At 34.3% G+C, this 17,941-nt stretch overlaps 1 protein-coding gene, 2 long non-coding RNA genes and 1 other non-coding gene across 4 annotated transcripts; all 4 read left to right on the plus strand.

The window, feature by feature from the left end:
* Window positions 1–1,979: 1,979 nt before the first annotated feature.
* Window positions 1,980–2,721, plus strand: LOC135837527 (uncharacterized). The gene is made up of 2 exons (XR_010557207.1): window positions 1,980–2,205; window positions 2,332–2,721. It is a non-coding gene; the product is annotated as an uncharacterized LOC135837527 (long non-coding RNA).
* A 236-nt stretch (window positions 2,722–2,957) lies between these two features.
* LOC135833619 (zinc finger protein 225-like) lies at window positions 2,958–8,845 on the plus strand. The gene is made up of 4 exons (XM_065347390.1): window positions 2,958–3,048; window positions 3,539–3,757; window positions 3,821–3,952; window positions 8,643–8,845. Exons 1-4 carry the CDS (start codon window positions 2,958–2,960, stop codon window positions 8,843–8,845), a joined length of 645 nt encoding a protein of 214 aa, XP_065203462.1.
* Window positions 6,778–6,850, plus strand: TRNAK-UUU (transfer RNA lysine (anticodon UUU)). Its single transcript has one exon. It is a non-coding gene; the product is annotated as a tRNA-Lys (tRNA).
* Window positions 8,846–10,026: 1,181 nt separating the features above from the next.
* LOC135837525 (uncharacterized) lies at window positions 10,027–10,691 on the plus strand. The gene is made up of 2 exons (XR_010557205.1): window positions 10,027–10,223; window positions 10,401–10,691. It is a non-coding gene; the product is annotated as an uncharacterized LOC135837525 (long non-coding RNA).
* Window positions 10,692–17,941: the final 7,250 nt, after the last annotated feature.

Below are 17,941 nucleotides of genomic sequence, written 5' to 3' on the forward strand. Positions count from 1 at the left end.
TTTGCTTTTTGTTTCCTTAATTTAATACATTGGATCAAGAGTTTTAAAATGAATATTGTTATAATGAAAGAACAGAAGTACCATACATAAGTAATCAAACTAGTGTTATGAAATCCATGTTCATGATTCCATTTTAGAGTTTTAGTTAAAACTTTGTCATATTGTTTCAATCTATGCGTTAGTATTTTCAGTTCTTGTGTATGAAGATCAGTTAAGTTAATTGAATCGAGGTCTTTAAAAGAAGTATTATTTTGGAAATGATAGACAAAATCCTCTCTATTGAGATTTAAATTTGGAATGATATCATTTTCGAATACTGAGTACTGTTCGTCTTCAGCTACCAATGTAGCTTGGGACAAATATCCTCTACAATCTGGTTTCAAAGTGACAATGCCACTAATGGGCAATGGTTCATTTTGAATAACTGATGACTTTGTACACTCTACCGATAAAGTAGAAGGTTTACTGAGTAAAAATAACCAATTGTTTCCTTTTAATTTATACCATACTTCCGCATTTGCTGTGAAAGTTGAAATTTTACATGATTCGTGTAATTTTTGATAAGGTTGTGTTAGTAACAGAACTTCACAAATGGGTGCTGATACCGTCTGGTATAAAACTTGATTTTCACAAATGAATTCATTACCATTCAGAGAAATATAGGAATCTAGGTTGTTTAATTTTGAGTATTTCGTTCTTACTCGGTTAATTAATAGAAATTTAAAATTGGGTTCAATGTAATGGAAAAGTTCGTTTGAGAACGTTGAAGGAAGTGGTAATGGTAAGAGATTGTACAAAGAAAATTTATGATTTTGTACTAATGGAATATGAAAAGCAAAAATTAGTTTTCGATTTATGAAAATTGCTTCCACTTGAATAATGGTATTGTACCAATGCATAGAATCGTAACTTTGAGGAATTGGGAATTCCAATTCTGCAGGTAATCTCACAGTTTTTAGTTCTTTTAATAGTTGTTTAGGTGTGATCACCATAGGATGTAAAATATTTCGTTTAGCCAAAAGAATAGCAGAAATAGTATCATCAAAAAGAATTTCTAATTCAGTACTAAGTTCCATCAAAAGATTCAAATTTTCTGTAATGTAATGTACATTTACCTATACTTAGGAGCATCAAGCACTGTCTTTACACCTGGTGGGAAAATCCAGCTACCAATTAGTAGACAAGTAGTTTCAAAGAACATAGGCTTAGTTTACAGCTAAGTATGTGATAAATTAAGTTTGACCTCTGAATTTTCAAAATAATTATGTACTTACTTAATTAATATGATCACCTTCATAAATGGTCCTTTTCAAGTTGTCAAAGACTGCCTGAGTAGAAATTTTTGTATTTTAAATTTTTTTTTGAGTGTTATGTGTATCTATAGGTACTTGATGTTTAATATTTGTATGTGTACCTATTCTTTTTTTCTATCACATAATTGCTTATTATAATTCATTTGTTTCATTTTACATTCCACTTTACATTCAAATCTGTTTGATACTTTCATTTTTTGTCATTTTTTATTTTTTCTAGAAGACCTACCTACTGTTTTATTTGTTTTGATTCATAGATATATGATTATCGATGGTCTTTCATTTTGTGAAAGTTTGTGTTATGTTTTGATTGATTTTGAGTAATAAATGTTTATTAAAAAAATCTTATTCATTCATTCATTTTTTTTTTTTTTTGACAATGTATTTCTCTACACTTAGTGATTTGGAAAATAAGAGACGTGAGGAAAATTCATCTAAGGCGCCAATTCACTTTCTAAAAAGAAAAAAACAAACATAAAGTGAATTGTGTGAGATGTGAGAAATATTAGCAATTTTTCATTAAACAACATTGGCAGCTAATAGTGCTTAAAATGAAAAAAATGCTCTTGTACCAAGTGCTAAATATTTCACATCGCCTCTTTTTAGCATTTGGTTGAAACACTTCGACCTTTGTATTAATTCACTCATGTTCTATATTTTCAGCAATCACAAACAATTCCAGATCAAGGTTCCAAGATACTGGACTCAACCCAGATTACCATTACTGTCCGAACAACTGTGGCAGAAAATACAAATATAAGAGCGGATTATCACTACATTTGAAATACGAATGTGGCAAAGAACGTCAATTCCAGTGTGATCTATGTCGAAAGAAATTTGTGCACAGGGCTCATCTACAAAGTCACCTCGTAATCGTGCATAAACTTATATTGTAATAAATATTATTCCATTTTCTCTTTTTTTTTTCTTTTCCAAATTGCAGATGTGTGGCTTGATGATCATTTTGTAGTGGATTGTATTTTGATAATTTTCTAACCGTTGGTGTTTTTTTTTGCAGGTAGTTGCGATTTCGTTTTTGCTGAATGGGTTCCAGAGTGTGAGAACGACAGAGTTCTCAATGTTGAGAGCACGAATTGCAATGATGAAAAAGCTTCCAAGCCCAAGTTGTGGTGTCCCAATCATTGTGGTAAAAGGTATAAACACCAGAGTATGTTGCAAGCGCATTTAAGATTCGAATGTGGTATCGAGCCTCAGTTCAGCTGTGATATATGTGGTCGGAAATTTTCTCGAAAGAGTCATTTAGTTAATCATTCCAGATTCTGTCCAATACATTAGTTTGAATTTTTTAATTTACACCTATGATTTATTTTAATGAAACAAAAAGTTTTATTTACCTTTCTCAGTTGAAATGTATTTTTATTTATTGAATAAAATGTGTGGTCTCTTTGCTGTGTCTATCTCTTTCTCATCTACATCGTGTTATTAGTATTGCTTCTCTTTTATGGTAATGTGTCAGATTAACTCGAGTAGTAATTATTCTTCAATGTTCCCAATGACAAAAATTGATCCGAATTAATTATTAATCAAATTTCTGTTTTATTTTGCGATTTTGATTTGCTTGTAGGTTTTACTGGTACATTTTTTGATCAAAAAAGCCAAACGGAGTATCACTATTGTCCTAAAATGTGTGGCAGAAAGTATAAAAATAAGAGAAGCATTTATTTGCATATTAAATACGAATGTGGCGTCGAACCTCAATTCAAATGTGATCTGTGTAATCGAAGATTTAGCCAGCCTTCTCATCTGAGAAGCCATCGGCTCAGCATTCATAAAATTGTTTAATCAATGATAATATAATAATTAACAGAAGTATTATAATTTCATATTATTATCTTGTGTGTTCCTCAATCAATTTTGCTGAATTTCGGAGATTTTTTTTGGTTTCTAATGTTTTATTTCGTTGTTTTTAAAATATAAATTAGTATTTTTTTTAGTATAATTATATTTTATTTTTTTTAAAGTTTATTCTTTTGTTATAATTCTGATTGAAAATTATTTTGTTAACCAATAAATTTTTTCGAGTTGCACTGTCAAATTTTTAAAAAAAAATCCTCATAAGTCATCATTATGTGTTCAGTGTTCAATGTTCATGTAACAAAGGAAATTTTGGGTTCATATTCATACCTTACCTTCTTCTAGGTACATACTCTTAGATTTATTTGTGTTTTTTTTCTCACGTGAGAATTTCTTTGTCAATTTTTTAGGTTTTGATTACGATGTGTTCGATCTGAAAAGCATGTCAAGTGGGCCTCATTTTTGCCCCAAGAATTGTGGCCGCAAGTATAAACACAGACGAAGCTTGAAACTTCATTTAAGATACGAATGTGGTATCGCTCCTCAATTCGAATGCGAAGTCTGCCAGAGAAAATTTAGCCATCGAGCTAACATGAAAATACATTGCTTGACTATCCATAAGATAATTTGTTAACGGGATAAAGGATTTTTAAAAAATAGTTGTTATTGTTTGTTGTTTTTTTTCTTTGTAGGTAGACGTAAAAATGGTGGTACGTTGAAATTGGTTGGTAGAAATAAAAGACCAGCGGAGTATTCCTGTCCTAATAATTGTGGAATTAAGTTATCGACCAAACCAAGTGTTTATAAGCATTTGGAGAGCGAGTGTAGTATCAGATTTGTCAATGAGTTTAAGTGTGTTATTTGTTTTGAGAAATTTTCACATAAGAGCACTCTGCGTAAACATTGTATTGTTGAGCACAAAATAGTTTTTAAATGATTCGTGTGAGAAATTAATGTTGTTTTTTTTTTTGTTTATTACTTACTTGAATTGGAAATTTTGTTTGAAGAATTAAATCGTATTTTCATTAATTTGATCCGTGTTTTAGTTTCTGTTACATTATTTCGAGTCATATTATATAAATTACATATGTTTGCCTTGTTGAGTTTTTCATAGAGTCTTACTTGCTTATTTGATTCTTTTAGGTGGTAAATATCTCAGATCGAGTCTCGAATATTTCTATTGCCCTAATCAGTGTGGTAGAAAATACAAACACAAGTGCAGTTTGAAAGTTCATCTGAAATATGAATGTGGAATGTTGCCTCAGTTCATTTGTGAAGTCTGCCATAAGAAATTCTATCGTCCTTCGCATTTGCAGAGTCATCGTGGATTAATACATAGAATTATTGGTTAATTAATGTAGATAATTATAGACTTCAAGTAGGTTTATTTTCTAATAAAATTGATTTTTTTGTCTAATAATTTTTCTTAGTTTTTGATTTCGAACTTGGATTAGAATTTTTAAAAATCTGTATTTCATTATTGTAGGATCAGGGCAAGCTGACAAAATACATCTCCAGTGGTACCAATTTTAAGTGTTGAAATTCATTTTTAGATTTTTTGGCTAATTTTTGAGAATTTAAATTTGACTCATTTTCCATGAAAAAATCAAAATGTGGTCAAATTGAAATAAACAGCTGAAATTTGGTTTAGATATATCGGTACCTTATTTTCGACCTCCCAAGCCGATTGATGAAGGTTTTTGAGCTATTCTGGAACTTCCAGTTGATTTTTGGTTTTTCCAGTTATCAACAAAAATGCTCTAAATTGAGTGAATAAGAAATTCAGCCCTCATAAACTCAAAATTTATTTTTTTCTGTGACCTTTTTGGCCCATGTTGTTACGTATTTTCAAAATCCGCTTGAATTGGTTCAAATCCAAAATTTTTTCCAGTGATACTTTTTTTTGTAAAATGTGGAAGTGGCATTTTCTGCAAAATGAACAAAACGTCTTCCTCCTCTTCCTCCCTATTCCATCAAATTAGAAAACTCAGGGCTCTGATTTTGATTCTGAATTTCATTGAACTCTAATGCCAAAATTAAGCCCCAAGAAAGCTTGGCCTCCAAATCTGGACAAATTTAACATGGATATCAGATTGTAGGTTTTCAAGGGCACATAACATGATTCTGATTTTGAAATCTCTTTGACTCCAAAATCAAAATTGATTGCATTCTCTGGAATTTTTTGCCTTGACTCTCCAACAGCAATGCCTCTGGAAACGTGGGCTATAGTCTGATATAATGTTGCATTTTTCGATATTTTGTGCCTCAAACCTTCTTCTGGGGCTCCTGGAACTCAGTTTTTATTTTGTAGTAAATCTGATTTTGAAATCAGTGCTTTAAAAAATTACTAATCGGATAGCCAAGTTGCTTTTTCCAGAATTTTGAGTCTCAAACTGTTGGTTTGTGGTCAAATGTTTTTCAGAATCAGAATATTATTGTCAATTAAGTTCTAATATGTAATTATTTTTCATCATGAGGCCTGCCTAATCTACACTGTAAGCAGTTTCATTGGCCATTTTTTAAATACCCGGCTCGAAGGACCATGCGTGTTTTGCATTTTTTGAGAATTTGGACCACAAGCCTTTCCCTTCCTCAGGAGTGCAAGGATTCAATTTTTATTTTGGGGTTAAATTGATTTTAGAATTAGTGCCTTTGAAAATCATTTATTTGATGTCAAATTGTTTTTATCAGAATTTTAGGTCTCAAATTTTTGTTTTCGGGTCAAATGTTTTTCAGAATCAGAATGATTATTATTGATAAATTTCTCCTATTTAATTATTTTTCTTCATAAGGCCTGCCCAATCTACACTGTAAGCAGTTTCATTGGCCAATTTTTTAATACCCGGCTCGAAGGACCATGTGCGTTTGCATTTTCCGATAATTTGGACCACAAGCCTTTCTCTGAGGTGTAGGTAGGGATTCAATTTTTATTTTGGGGTTAAATTGATTTTAGAATCAGTGCCTTCAAAAATCATTAATTTGATAACCATTTTGCATTTCTCAAAATTCTGGTCCTCAAATTTGGTTTTGAGGTCAAGCTTTTTTTTGGAATTGGAATATTAGTGAAATTCTCCTACATATTTACTCATATGCCTTCATAATCTGCACCATGAGCAGCTTCGTTGGTTATTTTTCTATACCTACCCGGCTCGGAGGACCATGAGCGTTCGCATTTTTTGAGAATTTAGGCACCCAGATTTTCTTCTCTGGGGCTGTAGAACTTGATTTTTATTTTGGGTTCAAATTGGTATCAGAATCAGCATATTTTGAAAATCAATAATTTAATAGGTAAGTACCTACATATGTTGCATTTGTCAAATTTTTGGGCCTCAATTTTCGGTTTTGGGAGTCAAATGGTTTTTGGAATAGAAATACCTACCTATTGGTCAAATTCTTCATTTTATATTGTTTCAAATTGATATGACCTACATAATCTACACCATGAGCAGTTTTGTTGAACATGTTCTTAATGCCCGGCTTGAAGGACCAGGATTTTAAAAAAAATGTAAATAATGGTGCTTGAAGGACCATGACTTAAAAAAATGCAAAGAAAGGCCTATAGTGGAAGAAAACCAAATGAATACTTTAGCGATCCTATAGGTATAAATTCTATACCTAAACTATTTTTCTTTTTTCTTACAATAATTTTGCCCGGATAGCTCAGTCGGTAGAGCATTAGGCTTTTATCCTAAGGGTCCAGGGTTCAAGTCCCTGTTTGGGCGCCAATTTTGTAGAGGAAGAAAACAAACACACAAAATGTTTTTGAGTTTTTATTCAAGTTTTTAATTTTTATAAACATGAAATACTTGGTTTATACGCGGTTTATTTATACTTAACCGAACTTTACATGGCTTATACTTAGTTGAGAATAGTTCTAAGGGAACAAGTCCCAGTTTTAGGTAAAGTTAGGTTTAACCTTTACTCTTTCAGACTAACCAAAGATCTCAAGTAGGCACAGAAGTAGCCACAATGAGAATCAATGAGGTTGAGACTTACACAAAGGTGGAAATCAACACCAGTGCTTAAGTAGGTCTCCCTAATCAGGCTAACCAAAGATCTCAAATAGGTACCAAAGCAGCCAGAATGAGAATCAATGAAGTGTGGTCTACACATAGGTGAAATTCTACACCTATGCTAAGGTAGGCCTCCCTAACTCCTCTAGCTAAAGAAGATAAGTCTCTTCAATAGCTAGAAGAGATCTGCCTTTACTAGTGCGTTGGCTGAGTTTATATACAATGAAAAAGGTGGGTGCACTAGCCTCTCAGTTGATGCGGAATCTATATCAGCTGATTGAAAATCTATATCAGCTGATGAAGAATTTATATCAGCTGATTGAGTTCAACTGTATAATGCCAATAAAATGTATGGTTAAATAAGACTTATCAAATATATTGAAATTAATTTAGGTAGACTTCCCATTGGATCGCTAAGTAGATAAAATACTTGACAGTTTGTTTATTTTGATAAATCAGATGATTGTTATGATGACTAGTTTCATTAGATGTCCTATAAGATTGCAAAAGTATCTATTTGGTTTTCTTCCACTACAAGTACATCTTTTTAATACCCGGCTCGAAGGACCATGATTTTAAAAAAATGCAAAAAAATACCATCAAAGTACATCTTCTCAACCCGGCTCGAAGGACCATGATTCCAAAAAAGTGCAAAGAAAGGTGCTCGAAGGACCATGACTTGAAAAAATGCAAAGAAAGGCCTCTAAAGTACATCTTCTTAATACCCGGCTCGAAGGACCATGATTCCAAAAAAGTCCAAAGAAAGGTGCTGCAAGGACCATGACTTGAAAAAAATTCAAAACAAGACCTCTAATGTACGTCTTTTTATTATCCGGCTCGAAGGACCATGATTCCAAAAAAGTGCAAAGAAAGGTGCTCGAATGACCTTGACTTGAAAAAATGCAAAGAAAGACCTCTGAAGTACATTCTTGAGAACACAATTCGAGTTGCTTCTTGCCCCCCCCACCCTTTAACCATTCAATTTTGGTTAAATTTCAAAAAATATATAATGTATATCATGTGACATATCGTTTGCTACGTTTTCGATGGCGTTAATTTCAAATTTCAGCTTACTTTTTTGATAAGTGCCCCTCCCCCCAATTTCGAAATAAGCTCCCCAATTTTAAAAAAAATTGAAAAAATTAGTTTGACCTGTTGGCAGGGTTTTAACAGGTGCTGGTTTCGAATTTCTGGTTACTTTTTTTTGTACGAACCTTCCAGACTCTATAATACGAGTACTCCCCTTCCTTTCGAGTAAATAGATCGTTTTGTCGGATTTTGGGATCAATTTTCGAGAAACTTGTGAGGTGTTTGCGCTTCATCATTGGACTTTTTTGCAAAATGCATAATATCTTACTGTGAATCGAGGTAAGTATTATTTTTTGGAGATCCTGTGACTTTGATGTGCCTACTAATAAAATCCTAATTTCTGATCCCAAATACGAGTGTAAATTATGAATTGGTTAACGTCTTGTCATTGACATTTTTTTGTTGAAATTAGATGAAATGACAGATCAGGTGGAATATTTCTCCTGTCCCAATCAGTGCGGTCGAAAATACAGATACAAACGTGGTCTATCGCAGCACTTGAGGTACGAATGCGGCGTCGAACCTAAATTCAAATGTGATATCTGTGATAGGAAATTTCTACATCGAGCCCATTTACGAAGTCATCGAGGTTTAATTCATAAAGTTATATCGTAATTTGCCCCTTCCAACTTGGTGTTTCATTAATAATAATTGTACAAATTTTGTCGGTAATAAATTTTTAGAACGGTTTTATTAAAAATTCAATGTTCCTATATTTTTTTTTTTTTCAATAATATTTAACATAGGGTAAATGTGCCTAAGTTTGCGCGCTTCCTAAGATTGCGCAGTAGCGATTTCTCAGAACCAGTGAGAGCTACAACATTTGATACCACCTTTACTTGAAAGAAGAATCAAAATGACCATATTTGATGATTTTTGGTGATGGTAGCACCAAGTGTTTCCAACTGACAAGCGAAAAACTTTTTTTTCAAATTTTTTTATAACTTTTCCAATAAAATCGGCACGCGACAATTTTTATGGAAATGGCAGTAGCAATTTAAATAAGCTATTTTTAGATTCGTCATTGTCTGGGGATTATAACAAGCACGTATTTCAAGTGTTTTCTGCTTTAATTAGGTTTCAATTTTTCAATTTTTAAAAAAAACACCCCTGTGCCTAAGATTGCGATTTTTATTTTTTGCTACTTTTCTAAGACTAATAATGATACTTTTCAAAATTATCATTAAGAATCCAATTTATTTGAATGAAATGACACCTTATACACGTATATCGAGTTTACTCCTTGTCAAAAGCTAGGGAGAAAGGGGGGTAATGCTGGATATACGAGATATAAGCCCATTTCCAGTGTGGTTCACTCAGAAGTTTCAAATGCACGTTCGTGTGAGACATTTTGTTTGCTTTCATCATTAATTAAACAATATTGACGAATTTCTATGTTTTTCACTGGTGCACAATCTTGAGAAGGTGAATGCGCAATCTTAGGAAGGCATATGCCTAAGTTTGCGCATTTGACTTTTTTTGGTTTTTGGTCAAAATATCAAAAACTAAATCGATTAAAAATTTTATTTCTGGGGCAAATCATAGCCAAATGTTTGAGGAACCTTCTGTACAAATTTCAATATTCTAGCTGCTTTTCATAAAAAGTAGTGGCTGTTTGAAAATTAGGTGCGCAAACTTAGGCACATTTACCCTATGGGTGCTAAGAATAAGTTATATTATGAGAGGGTTTTGTAATGATTTCTGTATCTGCTTGTTGGAATTGTTGGCATGCTTGTGTCTTTACCCGCATCCTTAATTGACTCGCTATTTCGAATATTATTTTTTGAATCAGGTCCATATTCGATGTCAGCCGGAATTTTCATTTGTCCCAATCTTTGCGGACGAAAGTATAGCTATAAAGGTGGTCTTTCCAGACATTTAAAATACGAATGCGGAGTCGAACCGAAGTTCAAATGCGAGATTTGTACTAAAAAATTCATCCACCGAGCACATTTACGATCACATCGTGGACTGGTTCATAAGCTGATATAAAGTTTGTATAAATGTTTAAATCTGACATTGGGCATGTAACACAAATTATTAAAATATAAGTTGCATGATTTCTATGCCTATGAAAAAAATTACTAACCTTCGTTTATTTTTTTCGCCATATGCGATGTTAGATGGGTTGTTTTATCTACATTTATTTGTGATTTGTTTTTGTGAATAGGTTTCTGTGAAGAGATAGATCCCCTGGCGTCGGTGTTTTTCTGTCCGAAGAAGTGTGGTCGAAAATATTACTCTAAAGGTGCTATAAATAGACATCTGAAGTACGAATGCGGAGTGGAACCGAAATTCACTTGTAATATGTGTTCCAAGAAATTCAATCATAAGTCTCAGTTAAGGTCTCATTCTGCGTTGATTCATAAAATTACGATGTAACTTGTATTTTTTTTTGGATAATTTATTGTTTTCTTGAAAGATTGATTGATTCTTTTTTGAATAAAACTTTTGTGATGAATTCGTTCTTGAAATTTATTATTTATTTTTTGTAGCATGTACTCATATATATTGACCCCAGCTCTTCATAATTTTACCTATTCAGTCTTGTAGCAATATTTATTTTCGTAATTAGGTATTTTTAATCAACTTTTGTAATTTTTTTGTGATTTTATTCTATCTTGAAAATCAGGTTGCTGTTTGTACTCGCAGTCAGATCGAATTTTTTACTGTCCTAATCAATGCGGTCGTAAATATAAATATAAAGGAGGCCTGAACCAGCATTTGAAGTACGAATGCGGAAAAGAGCAACAGTTCGCTTGTCATATCTGCCAACGAAAATTCGTCCATAGGTTTAATCTTAAAAAACACGCAATTATTGTTCATAAACTGTTGCTTTAATGTTTGTCTTTTGTGTAACGTAGATTTTGTGTTGATTTATGAAGCGAATTACATGAATTATTTTTGGTATAGGCTGATTTTTTTTTTCATGGTAATGGGATAAACAAAATCGTAAAAAATTTTAATCTGTTTTGGTCGAGTAATTTTTATTTTATAATGTGACGTGTAATTTACGTATGTTTTAGCTATTTCAACGAGTACGAATGTGTTGTCGAATGAAGAGATCTTCTTGTGTCCGAATGGTAATTGTGGCAGAAAGTATAAATGGAAAAGTGCTCTTAGAAGACATTTGAAATTGGAATGTGGTATCGAACGACAATTCGAATGTAAAATATGTTTACGAAGGTTTTCCCAACGTGTATCGTTGAGATCGCATTGTGGAGCTAAACATGGATTAATTATTCCTTAATTATTTATTTAGTTTTTATTAATAATTGTTCGCTCAGCGATTGTGAAGTAAGGTCAATGTGATATTATGTTATTTTTTTTTTATCAAATGGTAGTGTTCCTTCTTATATATATATTTTTTTATATTATTATCAGATTATACTTAGCCATGACACGTTTGTGACAGTTTTTGGATTATTCAATATTTCATTCAATGAAGCAAAATTATCTACCTAGACCTACTTCGTATTTATCCGCTGCATGTTAAATTCAAAAAAATGTTGTAAATTAAGAATATTATCAGTTATCACATTTTTCAGTACATATTTACTTACTTACCTACATACTTACTCAATTTGAGAAAAATAAAATTCATTGTAGGTACCTACCTGTTGATTTGTGTATTATTCCAGAAATCCGTTCTATGTAGTATTAGTCAAATAGATCACCAACAAGCACTAAAAATATGCAATTGCAGAACTAAAGAGCCCCAAATGTTCTTTAGAAACGTCCGGTACTTTGACGGCTCCCCAATAGAAAATTCTTCATCCCCCACCCTTCACCCTTCTACACCCTCGAAAACGTACATTTTGACATATCACACATCATTATGGTCGGATTCTGAATTTTTCACCGTTTTCACCCCCTTCATCCCCCACAATTCACCCCTACGAAAAAAATATTGTCAAATTCGTGATCTACACCCTCAGAAACATACATTTCGACATATCACACATCATTATGGTCAAATTTCGAATTTTTCACCCCTTCATCCCCCACCATTCACCCCTACGAAAAAAATATTGTCAAATTCGTGACCTACACCCTCAAAAATATCCATTTTGACATATCACACATCATTTTCCCTGTTGACAAAAGAGCGCTAAAAAAGTTTGGCGAAAACGATGGCGACATTTTGACACTGTTTTTGAGCGCGTAGGAGGGCGCATCCAATTTTCGCCAAGGGAGCGCGCATCAAAATTTTCGCTCTGCACGCCCTTATTTTTGATGCGCTCTCTTGTTTTTGATACGCGCTCCCTTGGCAAAAATTGAATGCGCCCTCCTACGTGCTCAAAAACAGTGTCAAAATGTCGCCATCGTTTTCGCCCTGCTGTTTGTAAAGGAGTTTTTCATCTACTTTGTTGCTGATTCGCCAACATTTCACTGACATAATTATACGTAAAGCACCCATAAATTACATCTTATTCATTCATTTTTGTTCAATAAAACCACCTCTCACTCACTGCAATCTCTCACACTCAACACACTAACCTCATTCCATACCTCAGCCCACTTCACACTCACTTTTTTCGTCTTAGCCAAAGATATCCAAAATCCTAACCTGCCAAAAAAAAATAAAAACCCAATTCGGCTTGAGGAGCCTCACATAGGGGAGCAGCCATACCACCAGCCCTAGAAAGAGGTGCCGGGGCAAAACATTTACTAAAATGGAAATAATTCTAATTTATCACACTATCGTTGATCAAAAAATCACTTTAGGCACGACACCAAACATTAAATTTACACTTTTTTTATTTAAGAAAAAAAATCAAGCCCATACTGCACTGAAAGGAAAAAAGGTACCATAAAACTGAGACTTGACACATTTTAAAAAATTGATTTCTAGTACACAGCACATACACACAACACACGTTTATAATTTCAACGGACAACTACTAAGTCTGGTTATAGAGTTAATCAGTTTAGAAATGCGAAGTTATCAATAGATAATCAGCAATGTTAAGAAACAACCGGATATTGACGTCACCACACATTTCTAATTTTGTCGAATATTTTTCACGAATACACTGATAACTGCACGATGTTATTGAATAAAATCACCAACTTGCATAAAATAGAATACCTACACTTCACACTAGTCATAAACACGATCGAACATTAGCACATTCATAAAAATTTCATCCAAAAAGCAAAAATATTTGGAACTGTCCCTATACACAAACGAGCAACACATGTAAGCATAAGCATGGTACTGTACATCAATCACTGATTTAAACGTAACGGAAAAAATTCCATAAAATCTGGGTGCAAATAGAAAAATTCGCCCACTTCATGGCGATTATGGGCGAAAATTTTGAAAAGTCGCCCTGCACATTGATGTAGGTGACTGCGAAATGCCCAACAATTTATTATAGCGCCAAGTGTAAGGCGAATTTTCATAATTTTTGCCCATATGTTGCACAATAATTTATTAAAGCGCCAAATGCAGAGCGAATTTTCACAATTTGTGCTCATGTGTTGAGCGAGATGTCGTTCAAGCGCCATGAAGAGGGCGAACTATCTTGACTTGCGTCCATGTGTTGGGCGAAAGTTCATTTTAACGCCATAATGAAGGCGAATTCGCAACATTTCGCCCAGATTTCCATGTAAATGGACTTAGGAGAGCGACCATTTTGTCAATTGGGTTATAGTCAAACTTTGAATTTTTAACCATTTCCACCCCCCTCAGCCCCCACCATTGACTCTTACGAAAAAAATATTGTCAAATTCGTTATCTACACCCTCAAAAACATGCATTTCGACATATCACACATCATTTTAGTCGAATTTTGAATTTATCACCCCTTCAGCCCCCACCATTGACCCTTACAAAAAAAATATTGTCAAATTCGTTATTTACACCCTCAAAAACATACATTTCGACATACCACACATCATTTTGGTCAAATTTTGAATTTTGCACCCCTTCACCCCCACCCAACAAAAAAATATTGTCAAATTCGTATTCTGCGACCCCAAAAACTTAAGGGAGGATATCATTGTACCATTGTTTTAGGGTTCATTGTAAGTTTTTGAATTACACGCGTTTTGAGGGTGCTCACAGCCCACTGTGCGCAGCCCTGAAAAACCTGTTTAGCCTCTCAAGGTCGTCTATCTGGGTACAAATGAAGTTACTTTGCCCATCAGACCTCCTAAAGTTATTTTATTGGCTGACCTCTCAAGATCATCAACCTGTCTCTTTGTCCTCTCAAGCTCGTTTATCTGCCTGGCTGCCCTCTTAAGGTCATTGACCCGGATGACTGGCTTCTTAAGGTCATTGACCCAGATGACTGACTGTTCAAGGTCATTGACCCAGATGGCCGCCCGTTTCAGGTCATTGACCCAGATGGCTGCCATCTTAAGGTCATTGACCCGAATGTCTGCCATATCAGGGTCATTGCCCTCTGAAGGTCGTTGCCCATTGTACCTGCCATCTGAAGGTCAGTGACCCATGTATTCGATCTCATAAGGTCGTTGACCCGGATGGCTGTCCTCTTTAAGGTCATTGATCAATGTGTCTGACCTCCTCAGGTCATTGGTCTGTATGTCTGAAATTACAAGCTCACTGACCAGTCTGTCTAGAGCCTCGAGGTCGTCTATCTGACCTCCAAAGGTCATTGACCTATCTGTTGATCTCTCAAGGTCGTCTGTCCGCATTTTATGCCTCTTTGGCTTCCCAGGTGGTCTATCTGCCTTCTGGCCTCTTCAAGTCATCGGCTCGTCTGTACAGCTGGCCTCTCGAGGTCACTGCCCTGTGTGAGCTTTCCAAAATAGTCACTCGGCTTGTCCAGTCTCTTAAGGTTATTGACCCATCAGTGTAGTTTCCCAAGGTCATCTACCTGTCTGACCTCTTGAGGCCATTGATCAACCTGTCAGGCTCCCCAAGGTTGTCTTTCTTCCTGCCTGTCACATCTCTTGAGGTCATTGACTCGTTTGTGTAGCTTCTCAAAGTATAGTTTGCGAATCTGTGTGGCTTCCTAAAATCGTCTTTCTGGTCTCTTAAGGTTAGTGACACATCTGTCTGGCCTCTGAAGGCTATACTGACTTACCTTTCTATAGCCTCTCATGGTCATTTGTTCGCCTGTTAGGCCTCTCCGGGTTGTCTGTGTGCCTGTCTGGCTTCTCAAGGTCTTTTGTCTGCCTGTCTGGCTATACTTTAAGTCATTGACTGGTCTAGTCGTCGATTTGCCTTTCGAACCAGCTGGAGAAACTCATGGAAACTGTTGAGAAAAATCAATAGATCCTACGATCAAGTCAGAATTGCGTCGTGCTGGAATGGAAAGACTACTTCTGTATCCCCAGGCCAGTCCCCCCCCCCCCTCACAAGCATGCATACCTACCTGTTTTTCAAGTTTATCTTTTATGTGATTGTGATGTCAAATGTGAAACTTCTAACTGCAACTATTGCGAATTAATTTCATCAGTCTGCTATTTTACTATTGCATATAACATTCGATCAACTTTATGTACCTCTCTACCTATTACCTATGCTAATTTTGAATTAATTTTCACGATTTTTACGATTTTGTAGCTTCAGTCAAGACGAGTTCCGATTCTAATGACCAAACAACTGACGAGCAGCTTTCGGAGGAGTCTCCCAAACACGGAATTTTATTAATGAATCCGAAGATAAGAGGACGTTGTGTAATCTGTTATAGCAGAGAATCTGCTCGAAAAGGCAGGCAATTTGCGTTAAAACTTCCATTTTATCGTTACAGATGTCCCGCGTGTCCTTATAAATTTGTATGTTTATCTTGTTTTAATAATTTACACGTTTTTGTGCCGAAAAACTGAATTTTTTGTTTGAAATTTCGATAAGTAAAATAAACGGTTGAAAATGTGAATTTTATTTATGATTATATGTACTTTTTCAGAATTCGTTTTTCCGGTCAGCATCGTACTCATAATGAGCTAATTATCGAAGTGTTTGTCAAAAAAAACCGCAACTCCCTCCCCCCCCCACTCCTAGAGGAGAATTTAGTGCAAAAAGAGTGTCGATTTTGGAATCAAACAAATTTCAAAATCAGAATGAGCGTTTTTGAGAATCTGTAATTTGACAATCACATTGTATTTTTCGATATTTTGAGCCCCAACCCTAACTTTGGGAGAGGTCAATTTTGAGTTTTGAAGTCGAACCGGTTTCAGAATCTAAATCAGTGCCCTCAAAAATCTATAGTGCGATACCCATAACTTTTTTTCAAGTACCAGATGAGAATGAAATAGTTTTCTGATTTGAAGGCAAAATGGAACATTTTTTTCGAAGGATAAAATGAGCATTTTTCGATGCAGGTAGCCCATTTTTGGAGCTCGAGTCAGAGGCTGAAGTTAATCAATAAAAGTGAACTGGTTTTTGAATTTCGAGCTGTGTTTTAATCCATCCAATTAAAAAGACCATCAGCTTCGGGATCATGAATTATTTTTTTCGATAATTTAAACATCATTTTTTCCCCTTCATTTTTGGAAATAGGCATCTACAGAATTGAATTCTGGAATCTCTAAAAGATCTCATGATTCTAAATCCTCATGCACATTGTAAATAGATAAACTAAACATTAACCTAATTTATTCTGTAAAAAATCACCCCCTCTCCCTCCCCTTGTAATATACACATCGCCTAAACCCCAAACCAGGTGGAAGTTCACTCGGGTGTAGGCAACAAATATCAGCAATTTAACCAGTACCTAACGCTTCACAACACGAAATATTCATCTCTTTCGATATAGACTTAAAATAATTTCTTGTTTTATGTCATTAATGTTTACAGAATGGAGGCATTTCATCGACGTAGGCAAAAAATACGTCTACGTTAAAGAAGGCGACTACTATATTTGTACGAATCGATGTGGAAAAAAATACAAATACAAGCAAGGGTTTCGAAAACACCTTTTGCTCGGTTGTCGAGCTAATTATTCGTTTTTTTGCACGTTCTGCGGAAGGAAATTTGGCCAGAAACGCGAGCTTCAAATGCATTTTAAAACTGCTCATCGAATAATGAAAATAATGTGATAGACGAGAGTGATTTTGTATTTTGATTGCAACGTGTCTTGTTTTAGAAAATATGGTGATTTGGGTTTTTGTAGCTTTAAATTTTTTTTAGGTTTTTGTGTGGGTATATTTTAATGACGATGAGGTGAGATTTTTGAGTCGATTTTATAAAGATTCGTGTCCATTTGATGGTGTGGTATTTGCTTAGTTTGATTTTCGATGTTTTTTAATTTTATTTGTTTATTTACTCATTTTTTTTTTTTTGAGAGAGACTTTGTAATACTCATTGAATGAGAGATCTGTAATAATTTACGTTGAGTTTAAACTTGTGCTTTATTATCATTATCATTATCACTTATAATATTATTATTTATTACCCATTTATTTTTTTAGAATTGTTGGAAAAAAATTAAATAAACGAATAAAATTCTTTTATTTATTTATTCGACTGATTTTTTTAAATACCTATTGGAAGTAAATACTTATCTGTTTGTAATTAGGTATATGGATCAAACATGTGCTAAAATATTCGTTTGAATTTTTGTATAGAAGTTGAAAATTTTACCTTCGATCAATTTTATAATTGCTACAGGTGGCTGGAACACGTTACCTTCTTCGAAATCTACCGAAAAGCTGGTATTCGCGATGCAAGACGATTACTACCTTTGTCCTTCAAATTGTGGAAAAAAGTACAAACACAAAGAAAGCGTTCGAAAT

This window comes from Planococcus citri, chromosome 2 (genome assembly GCF_950023065.1).
Source record: "Planococcus citri chromosome 2, ihPlaCitr1.1, whole genome shotgun sequence".
NCBI lineage: Eukaryota > Metazoa > Arthropoda > Insecta > Hemiptera > Pseudococcidae > Planococcus > Planococcus citri.